The sequence below is a fragment of the Calliphora vicina genome, chromosome 4 (genome assembly GCF_958450345.1).
Source record: "Calliphora vicina chromosome 4, idCalVici1.1, whole genome shotgun sequence".
Lineage (NCBI taxonomy): Eukaryota > Metazoa > Arthropoda > Insecta > Diptera > Calliphoridae > Calliphora > Calliphora vicina.
The window spans coordinates 21,370,897-21,381,813 of record NC_088783.1 but is presented as its reverse complement, the minus strand read 5'-3'; the positions used below and the strand labels follow the sequence as shown (position 1 = coordinate 21,381,813).

General features: G+C 30.8%; 2 protein-coding genes across 2 annotated transcripts; one reads left to right on the top strand and one right to left on the bottom strand.

Moving 5' to 3' along the window:
• Positions 1 to 731: 731 nt before the first annotated feature.
• Positions 732 to 5,551, bottom strand: LOC135957850 (N-acetylneuraminate 9-O-acetyltransferase). Its single transcript, XM_065508656.1, has 4 exons — positions 5,138 to 5,551; positions 4,974 to 5,070; positions 3,733 to 4,485; positions 732 to 2,499 (listed from the first exon to the last, which is right to left on the bottom strand). The coding sequence occupies exons 1-4, from the start codon at positions 5,319 to 5,321 to the stop codon at positions 1,044 to 1,046; spliced, it is 2,490 nt and encodes an 829-aa protein (XP_065364728.1). The 5' UTR covers positions 5,322 to 5,551; the 3' UTR covers positions 732 to 1,043.
• A 1,684-nt stretch (positions 5,552 to 7,235) lies between these two features.
• On the top strand, positions 7,236 to 10,582 carry LOC135958925 (uncharacterized). The gene is made up of 4 exons (XM_065509877.1): positions 7,236 to 7,503; positions 7,571 to 9,583; positions 9,754 to 9,920; positions 9,986 to 10,582. Exons 1-4 carry the CDS (start codon positions 7,362 to 7,364, stop codon positions 10,433 to 10,435), a joined length of 2,772 nt encoding a protein of 923 aa, XP_065365949.1. The 5' UTR covers positions 7,236 to 7,361; the 3' UTR covers positions 10,436 to 10,582.
• Positions 10,583 to 10,917: the final 335 nt, after the last annotated feature.

Sequence of the window (10,917 nt, the reverse complement as noted above, 5' to 3'; positions counted from 1 at the left end):
GTTATAAACTAATAAGACTTTTAGAACTATGTTTATTGGTTTGTCATAAAATAACACTTTTTTTGTTTGCAGCACAACAAGAATTTGTTTACGACATTATGACAATACGACCTAATAGCAGACCGTTTGAATCCCCCAACTAAATTAAGATTAAATATAAAAACATTTGTTCCTATTACAAGTTAGAGTGGGGACAAATTTAAAATTTAGTTTTGATCCTAAATTTTTAAAATTATTTCCTAAAAAAACATTTGGTAGTCTATTTTCTAATAAAGGGTCTTCCAATAGGGACTTCCAAAGTTTTTAACAGTTGATATCGGCCACATTTTTGAAGCTACATCTGTCGAATTGACTGTCATTTATTCAGTTTGTTTTGCCAATTCACCATGGACATATATAGTGTTCAACAACACCTGCAAATGATAAAATTGTTTTATCAAAATGCTCATGCACACAGTTCATGGCACATTGGACATTCTGCACGAGCAATTTGAGGGCATGGTCGCCTCACGTAGAAGTGATGTGAACTGATCAGCGATATTTGACCCCGTTAGACTTTGTCTTGTGGGGTTTTCTTATTTCGCAGGTATAAGCGAATAATCCTCATATTTGGGAACATTTTAGCAATGGCATTCCGATGTCAACATAACAAGATTTTGAAAAATTCCACATGAAAAGTTTTGTTGTCGCAACAAGCTAAATTTTTAAAGAAATTTCTTCCAAAAAACATGTTCTTATACAAGCTAGTTATTTTATTATTAAAGTACAATACATGTTTTGAATTTTTTTTGGAATTACATTGCAATATAAAAATAAATTAATTCAAGTCAGGTCAGGTAACTTAACATAAATATTAGATATTAGAAGTACATATTTTAAAGCCCTTTTGCAAATCTGAAACATTTGTTTTTTTTAATTTTAAATCACTGAAACAGTTTCCAAAATGAAATTGAACGGATTCGAACAAAAAAAAACACGTTTCATAAATAATTTATTCTAAAACAAAAATCGCTAAGGAAAACCTAAAAAAACAGTTGCTCTTCCTAAAACATGCCATCGGAATGAGCTATGGGTATAAGGATTATAAGAAATATTATAAAATTTCGCGTAACTAATTTCCAGTCATTGGGCACTGCAAAAGGCAGTAAAATTTGAGTAATACGATGAACCTCGTGCGAGGCACATACAAATATAAACGAAGTAATAATCATATTTAGAGTAGGAAACCCGGGAAGTAAAACCAAAACTCCATGGCGATCGGCTGCCAACCATATGTGATATTGACAGATAAATAATTCCAATGAGATGCGACCGAACCAGGCAAAAAATGTGGAGTAACGAGTACGCAGCATGCCTGATATGTTTCGTAAGATAATATAACCCACTATGGGTATAAACACTATATAGGAGTGTATCTCCTCACAGTTTTGTTCATTACGACAGAGAAAGGAGAAGGCCGTATAGAAACCTACACCCAGGAGCGCTAATAGAGTTACAGTTATAGAAGTTCTGCGGGAAAACAGATTGCCATGATTGTTATCATCGAATATACTGTATTTTTGGGCTATATGAAAACAGGCGGCGGCTATCATGCCAAACATGACCGTATAACGATCTAATTTCCATTGATACCACCACTCGTGTATATCATCGTCGGTGGTAACGAACAGAGCCTTCCACGGACGGGTAACAAAGATTCTTTCGAAGAACACCTCCGACATAAACAATATGGTAACAACACTAAAGCAGCCCACAAATTTACCCACCAAATACAAATAATGCAAGGGATTTGACTCCACTGACTGGGCAGTAATACGAGGCGGTAGTGAGAGTAAAAAATATACAACACACATCCAAAATGACAAAAGCGGCACAAAATAATAAAACTGATAGGGGCGATTCATGCAAAAGCACAAAATCACTGTCATGAAATTCAAACGAAATATAACTTGAAAAAATCTTACAAAGCCCGAATTGCCAGTTTGCCACATATAGGAGAAATGTGTATAGCCTGTGTGGAACAGGTAGCCACTTAACAATAATTTAATGTGCATATGAATGGGCAATACTCTATGAGCGCCCGTCATATAGTAAATCAACACCACCAATAAAATCCAACCCTTTAGCTCATCCGATTGATCACGATTAAGGACTTTGGTAAATTTGGAATCTTCGGTAAAGAAGAGACCAAGAGCAAAAACATAACCTACCGGTATCCAAAAGCTAAATTCAGAATAGTATTTATTTTCTTTCATAAAGAAGTTTGTACGATCACATATATAGAAATAGGCCATTATAATGCCCAACATGGCCATGGCCACTACGGGTGTGGTATAGTCCATACCGGCCAAACGTAACGATGAAGATCCATTTGTTGCTGATGATGTCATAGTCGCTGTGTGCAGATCGTGACGTTGTGGTTGCAGCGGTGAGTATAAAGTATGACCGCGTAAATTTAAAAGCCAGCGTCTAAGGAAAATGCCGCAGGTTAAAATTATGCTAAAATGGAAGAGGAGAAAGTTGAATTAAATTAAACAAATTTTTTCACCCGAACGTAAGAGTGTCATCTCTTTTGAAATTTCTACATTTTTCATGTGCGACCCCCAAAAAATATATATTACAGAGTCGATATAGCCATGTCCGTCACTCCGTCTGTATGTTGAAATCAACTTTCCGTAGCCCCCAAATAATTTACAAACAGATTGATACATCAATATATCGAGAATTCTTCCTGGTCGGTTGCTATATAAAATCGAGAAAATCGGTCCACAAATGGCTGAGATATAAGGAAAAAACCGGAACAACCTCGATTTTTTTCCTATTTTTGATATATATCTGGCTTACTAAGACAATATGGTTATCTAATGATAGATATTTCAAAGTCCATTGCAACGATATACATATATGTATGTATAAGTTGGACCTAAAATGGGTCAAAATCGGGAAAAATATTTTTTAACCCGAATTTTTTTTCAGCAAAAAAATTTTTTTGTCATGCATTTTTTTCACTAAAAATTTAAAATAAAAATTTTTTAAAAAATTAAAAAAAAATTATTTTTTAACCCGATTTTTTTTTAGCAAAAAAAATTTTTGGCATACATTTTTTTCACTAATAAATTTTAAATAAAATTTTTTTAAGAAATAAAAAAAAATTAAAAGAACAATTTTGAAAAAAAAATTAAAAAACAATAAAAAAAAATTATTTTATTTACCTAATATTAAAAAAATGTATTTTAGAGTATAATTTGGTGAAGAGTATATAAGATTCGACACAGCCGAATATAGCTCTCTTATTAGTTTTAACAAAAATTTTTTCAGTCTATATCTTAAAATATAGTATAGTATTCGGCACAGCCGAATATGGCTCTCTTTCTCGTTTACTTTAGAATCGTCTTATGAACTCAAAAATATCCCAGATTTACAGTTTTTGGTTTAAATTAGCCAAAAATTAACAAATTGTAAAGGGTTGTTTAGTATTGGAGATTTCACAAAAAATTTGTTGACTTAAAATTATATTTCCATTAAACAAATATTTTCATCAATTCCTTATCCATGTCTAAGTCTTAAATTCGTTAAGATTGACATACATTTTTCATTCACAAAAATACGAGTTGTTTTAATTGTTTACTTTAATCACTCCTAACATTTATGTAAGATCGGTAAAAATCTTGTATTACTGAACCCCCCAACTGAAAAGCAAAATCATAACATTCAAACATAGAATCTACTCACCACACTCCAAACACTGCATACGTAACAATCTGCAATAGTGTATACGGTTCGGCGCTACTACAGCAACTGCCATCATTGTAATTCATATAATCATTACAATACATATTCAACATCAATTGTACATAGTGTGTCAGTCCCAGAGAACACAACTTATATCCATCGACAGCACTATCGACCAGACCGTTTGATATATGCCAAGCCGATTCCCAAATTGTGGCGTCTGTATAACGAAATACCGTACGCGCAACATGATTTAAACGATCGATATCTTCATTTTTCACCAATTTCCACAATTCCGATAATTTCTCTTCATTTACGCGATCTTGTAATTTCCATAAAACTTTAGATTTCTGTGTAACTAAACGATCAAATGGCACCACGAGACGCGTTAAATTTATAGAGTATTGTTTTAAAAGTTCTTCGGTCACATTGCCGTTCAAAAAGTTACGATGTGTAAAGCCAACAACAAAAACAGCGCGCACTTCTTTGGTATCTTCGAATTTTGTGAGAGATTCGAGCAGAAAATCAGTTACTTCATTGGCAAATATGTAGGTGGCTCTCATGTTTAACTTACGATCCTCAAATTCAGTGTCGATGGGTGGTTGTAGCAGCATTGAACCATTATCATCATCGCTAGGATGTAAGTGATTGATAAATTGTTTGTACAATTGATGGATCGAATAGTCACCTATGAATACAAAGTGATTTTTATAGCTCCAAAAAGCCAAGTAGCGCAAACAACGTCGAGTATCGCTATTTTAAAAATAGAAAAAGGGAAGACAATTTCTATAAGTTTTTAAGGTCGTTAAATTACATAAATAAAAAATAATTTATAGTTTTGGGAAACCATTTATCTATCAATACAATGTAGACTTCTAAAAAACATACATATAAATATAAATTCCTATAATTCTATCAGCTTAAGTAAATATTTTTGAGCCAAAACGCAAATAATAAATTGCATTGACCAAAATAGAAATTGTCTTATCAGAAAAGCTCATTCGGTCATCATTTAATTAAATTTATATTAAACAAAGTAATTTATTGTGTTAATTAATCAAAGAACTTTATTAACAAAGCAAATATGTGGTTATCAGCAGTACCACAAATCCGTATGGAATCACGCATGATTTCCCTACTACATCAACACAACACAATAAATGACTCATTTAATATACTTAACCACATAAAAAAAACAAATTAGTTTTAATTAAACAATATAACTTTTATAAATAACTTACGTTTGCGTGTACTTGTGGATCATACAGCCATAAGGTTGCCATTCATTATCGCCTTTAAAACGTCCTTTGGACAAAAGCCATTGGCAGGAGTCACTGCCTGTAAAAAAACGGTTCCATGCATGAAATTGATTTTAACATATTATGTATCTTAATCCTGCACTTACCATATTGCCAATTAAGTATGCCATGATATACTATAAAGCCAACCACTACAAATAAGGCCAATTTCTTAAAATTAGTTGCATTTAATTGTCGTATTAAATATTCTGCCTTCGTATTGCTGCTGTTTGTTATTATTATTTCATCTGCACCATTTTGTAATGCATTTAATTCGAACTCTTCACTCATTTCTATTATGTTTTGTTGTTTCTTTTGTTTAATTTATCATTATTTTTAATGTTTTAGTGCATTTTATAAATGTTTGAAAGCGTAATAATCACGAAACCAAAAAAAATCTTAGTATGATGCCCTTGCAAGAAAAAATTCTTATTTTTTCGATTTGTTTACACACCTTTCCATTATTTGCACAACATTTGGAATCAAAACAAACGATGCAATAAAAACCGGTGTTTGGGGAAATGTGTAAAAACAGGGTTATTGGCTGGAGCAAATTAGCAAAGAGAGTTGTATTTTTTTTATAAATCAAATTTTGATTAGAAAATCTAAGTAAATTTATTTATAAAATTCCTTTGGAATTACATCAGTTTTTCAATTATGTTTAGCTTAAAATATTTGTGATTTTTTAAATTTTTTCTCCATTAATAGAGTTTCAGATTCTAAAGTCTTAGTACTTTCACATTGATCAAAATTTTACGAAAAAAACTTAATTACAATTTTTAACACATGTTTATTGAATCTTAGATCTCTTTTATAATAGCGAACATGTCAAACAATATAATAATGATCTTATATTGTGATATTTTCTAAACTGAAGGTGGTTATCGATTTATTAGTTGTCACGTTTTTTGTCAAATATTTCAACAAGCTCTTTTGATTTAGAAGTTATACATTAATAAATGTGATTTGTATGCTTATGTCTTGCTTTATTTTGAATTGATATTTTTTGAAACCAAAATAACGTAACATCAATATAAATTTGCATGAAAAAATAAAAACTTTTTTAAATTTAAATAAAAACAGTTCTGGTTTTTTTATATATTTAATTGGTTTTAAATACTAATTACTAATAACTACTTATTTTTTAAAAAATTAAAAATTATTTATTAATTAAGTAAAAAATCATTCACTCATTTGAAAATATGTAGAAGTTTAACATCGTTTAAAGATATATATGTAATCAATAAAAAAACAATTTCGATTTTTTGATGATACATTGTATTGCATTTTTGGTGAAGATATGTATATTCTTTAATACTTTCTACAAAGCCCAAGTCTCAAACAAACTCATCTTATTAATCTCTTAACGAAAACTATGTTATTTTTGATAGTAATACTGTCAATTTTATTATCAAAAATATTTTAACCAGATATATCGCGGGCTAAATCTTTTACATCATATTTTTTTCAATAACCTAGCACATTTGCCATAATCGGTCATAAATTTCTACAAAAAATTTCATTTAATTTAAAAAAAAGTAAATGTAAATTAATATGTACATATATTAAAATTTTTCACAAAAAAACTAGAAAATAGTCTATTTACTGGTGATTCAATATATATAAAAAATAATAATAAATTGTTTATTGGAATAGTTTTAAATGTTAATTCCGCATTTTGTCAGACGTTATTTTGAACATATTGTAACATCTGGCAGCATTTATGGAACAGAGTTGATTTTGGTTTTGTTTACATTAAATAAGTAATGGTAACTGTCATTAAAATCCACTAGCTATTATTTTACAAACAAAACGGTAACAAATTGTATTTTCTTTTACAAATATATTAACTTTATAATACCATAATATGTTAATCTTTTATGCCCATGATCATAATATTCCTATATATTTTGCCTGAATTTATGTTTTAGTCATATTTGTGCATTATTTCTACGAAAAATCGCTAAATTAACGACACTGCTTGCAATGCCGGAATAACAGTTGTTGCAAGGTGCATTTAATAAGGTGCCATCGGCAGCACAGCTGATTATAGAAATAGCACGCACAAATGTCAAACTACATATATAAAAAATATTCGCCCGTACGCCCGTATGTCAAACTCTATATATAAAAAATAAGTGAATTCGCCTGTATTTATTTCAATTCGCCACTGCTGTCACCTTGTTAAATACGCCTTGAGTTGTTGTTTACATGTTGTGCCAAAAACAAAAAAGAGTCGCAAAAAGTCAAATTTTTTTACAAATTCTAATTTTTGCAACATAATTTTAATAACTGAAAATATCATATAAAATTTTACACAACAAAATACAAATGCGTGATTTATTCAAAACATTAGATAAATTAAAAACTGAAACAGCCATGGAATACTGTGATGAATTTGATGGCATCAAGTCCATACTGGAATATTGCAACAAACAATTAAAACCCTTTAATAAATTACATTTTCGAGGAGGTAAGCTATAAATACATACGTTTTAATATTTTTAAAGAAACCTAATGAATTAATTTTAATATTTCAGGTAATGAATCGTTTATTAATGAATTGGTAAGACGTCTGCAAGAGTATTTTGTGCAACGAGAATTGGTGGACAATGAAAACAAAACACCTTTGCCGGATATGGCAAAAATACAAAAATTAAGAAAAATTTTAATGTTTCTAATGCTAAACACAGATGCTACTTTTAAATACAATCTGAAAGATGACCCCGAACTGGTACATGTATTGGAGATTTGTCCATTAATGCCCAAGTTTCTGTTGGTCACCTTGGTGTGGGAATTACATTTAGATCAATTCTTCAATGAAATGTTATCCTATGCACCTTGTTGGTTTACCTTTCAATATTTTGAGCCGGCCACAGATTCTCTAAAGTACATCGATGATGCATTTGAAGTTTTAGATAAAGTTGGGGCGTTACTAAAATCGATATTTATATCCATAACACGTTCGGAACTAAGGCTAATGGACAATGTGGATACACGTATTATACATAATAAACTTTATGATTATGCTATGAATTTATTACGTTTATTTTATACGCCCGATTCCGAAAAATTTAAAAACTTTACCAAGAAACAATCATATAAATATGCAGGATTTGCTTTAAAACATTTGCTAGAATTGGTATTGTACTCATTTGATGTGTATGAGAATGATGAAAAATCCAATCCAGCAGAAGATTGGCGGGAATACAATGTATGTAACCAGTTGCTAAAGAAATCCGAAGTTGGTAAAGAAACGAAACATTTAAAGGAACAGCAATTAAAGATAATTGCTGCCTTGCTAAATGCTCTACAAACTCAAGTGATGTTGGTTAAAATCGACATTTTTATATACTGGGTAGAAATTGATTTAAACGACAAGGAAAATCTTCAAGAAGTTATAGGTACAATGGCTTTTAGAGTGGGCGAGAGAATGATCAGCAATAAAACATTTGGCCATGATGTACAACAGCAACTGAAGGTCATTGAAATACGCCCTAAAACATTGGAAGAAATGACACGTGATGCCACAATTGGGGATATTTTGAACACACTGGATAATGGTGAAATAGATTACAACATTAAGAAGTTATGGTTTAACGAATTGCTTAATCGCACTGTGGCTCTAGGCAATGAGGAATGTTTGCAGTCTATTAAACAAAATATTAAGTTAATGACCGTTGAACATTGTTTGCAAATATTGGACTTTATCAAACTAGAAATCCTGCGCAATCATCATGAAAATCAAATTGATTCTGTAGAAGATATAAAACCAAATATGGATAGCATGGATATAGATCCAGAGGACTATGAGGAGTTAAGCGAATTGATTTTAAAGGCATTAGAAAACTACAATACCGAACAATTACTAGAAGTGCTTAACTATCAAGGTAAATTGTATGGCTTTAACACATCACTATTTGCACGGCCAGAAATTTCATCTAGGGTTACGGAATTTCTTAATAAATATAATGGTGGCAGCTCAACATTTGATGTTCAACAATTTCTTATACTGTCTTTTGAAAATGCCGAAATGACTTGGCAAAAGTTCTTTGATATGGCTTGTCATAATCTGGCCCTTATTACCAACTATTGCATTACCGTCAAACAATGCAGACCTTTGTCGAATAATTACTTTATACCACGTTTATTGGCGGCTTTTAATGAATTGCCCAGCCTAGAGCAACGTTACTTTCCCGCTCTATTGTGTGAAATCTATTTTACTCTCTACTATCCCGACAATAAGACAGAGTTTCTTAAGCAAGTTATACATAAACATGTGAATCAGTATTTGGATCATCAACAATTTGATCATCTATTGCCGTTGGCTAAATGTTTGAACATAATTGGCTCCTATGGTGAATCTCAATCAAATAAACCTTTGAATTTTGGTGAAATTACTGCTCCCGTACTATTAATGGCTGCTCAGATTATGGATAAAGCCCGGTGGGATTTAATAACATATTCGGATGTAAGGGATGAAATTGTACGAGAATGTATACAATTTATTCAGAAAACATCAAAGAAGTTTTTACCAAATGCCACAGAAAAAGGTGCGTATTTGTTGCATAAAAATATATATGAATTTCTTGTATTTTTTTTCATCTTAAACATTTTTTTCAAAATCTTTATCTTAAAATATACTTTGGATATAAGTTTCAGTATAGCCGAATATAGCCAGCTCTTAATTGTTTTAATAATAAAATTTCTTATACTTTTTTAGATCGCAAATGGATAACTAAAGTTATAAAGGACTCATACAAGCCACTAACTCAGTATTACTTTCAGAAATATTCCTTAACACCTGATCAAATACCCATAGAGTTTGATAGATTTTTAATACGTCTTGATATTGAAGACAAATCTGAAGCTGAAATGTTTCTAATCATAGTGAGTAAACTTGTTAACTAATTAAATTTATGGAATAATCAAATTTAATACTTGTTTTTTTTCAGAACTATGTACGCTGCACCATGAAAGAAACTGAATGGCTGGCACGCAGTGAACGTCTTTTACCTCATATCTCTGATGTTATGATCATTTTAAGCGGAGTCGTCAATGAGACCGAAAATCCAAATTCTATTAACAATTATCGCCATTGCTTGTCAAACTATGCGAATATCGTACAAAAATTTCTTTTGCCACAAATTGAAGATGAAAACAAGAAAATTGAGAAATTAGAAATCAAAGTATTGAAAATCATTTCATCGGCACCTGAACAAATCTATGAAGAAACATTTATGAGTTTCGAATCTTTGCTGCTGGAGATTATGAAGAAATGTGGGCGCCCTTTGGAGGAAAATATAACAAAAAATATTCGTAAATTTGTGGAGAACATGAAGGAGTGTAGCGCAAAACATATATTTTTGGATAAATTTCAAGGGCTAATAACTGAATTGGCTTAAGAATCGATTAATAATTACAAACGGGATAGAAAGTAGTAATTAACATTCCTATGTGAAAAATTGCTTTGTTTTTTTATATTTTGATGAATTTTGCGTTTGTTTTACTTTTATAATAAAGTACTGGAAGTAGTTTTTTTGTTATACAAATTGCGAGTTTTATTATTATATCCTTCTCCAGGAGTGATAAGGCCATATATAAGATTGTCGTTACGTTTGTAATATACTTGATAGTTAGTGATAGTGGAGTCGATATATCCATGTCTGTCTGAATAATATTTACCTTCAAGAACTTATAATTTTTCAATTTTCCTCTTTTAAATAAACATTTTTGGTCACACATTGTGGTAACCGAATTTCTTTATAATTGATTCACTCTAAATGACCAAATGTTTCTGTTGTAGCTGAACAATTTTAGTTGGGGTGACAAAAAATCGGTTACTTAAATGGTAAATCTACTGCGTCAACAGATTTTTCTTACTCGT

Coding starts and splice junctions, on each gene's coding strand:
- LOC135957850 (XM_065508656.1), bottom strand. CDS start 5,321: ATGAGTGAAGAGTTCGAATTAAATGCATTACAAAATGGTGCAGATGAA. Junction 5,071..5,137: donor CATACTTAATTGGCAATATG/GTAAGTGCAGGA, acceptor GTTTTTTTACAG/GCAGTGACTCCTGCCAATGG. Junction 2,500..3,732: donor TATGCAGTGTTTGGAGTGTG/GTGAGTAGATTC, acceptor CTTCCATTTTAG/CATAATTTTAACCTGCGGCA.
- LOC135958925 (XM_065509877.1), top strand. CDS start 7,362: ATGCGTGATTTATTCAAAACATTAGATAAATTAAAAACTGAAACAGCC. Junction 7,504..7,570: donor TAAATTACATTTTCGAGGAG/GTAAGCTATAAA, acceptor TTAATATTTCAG/GTAATGAATCGTTTATTAAT. Junction 9,921..9,985: donor CTGAAATGTTTCTAATCATA/GTGAGTAAACTT, acceptor GTTTTTTTTCAG/AACTATGTACGCTGCACCAT.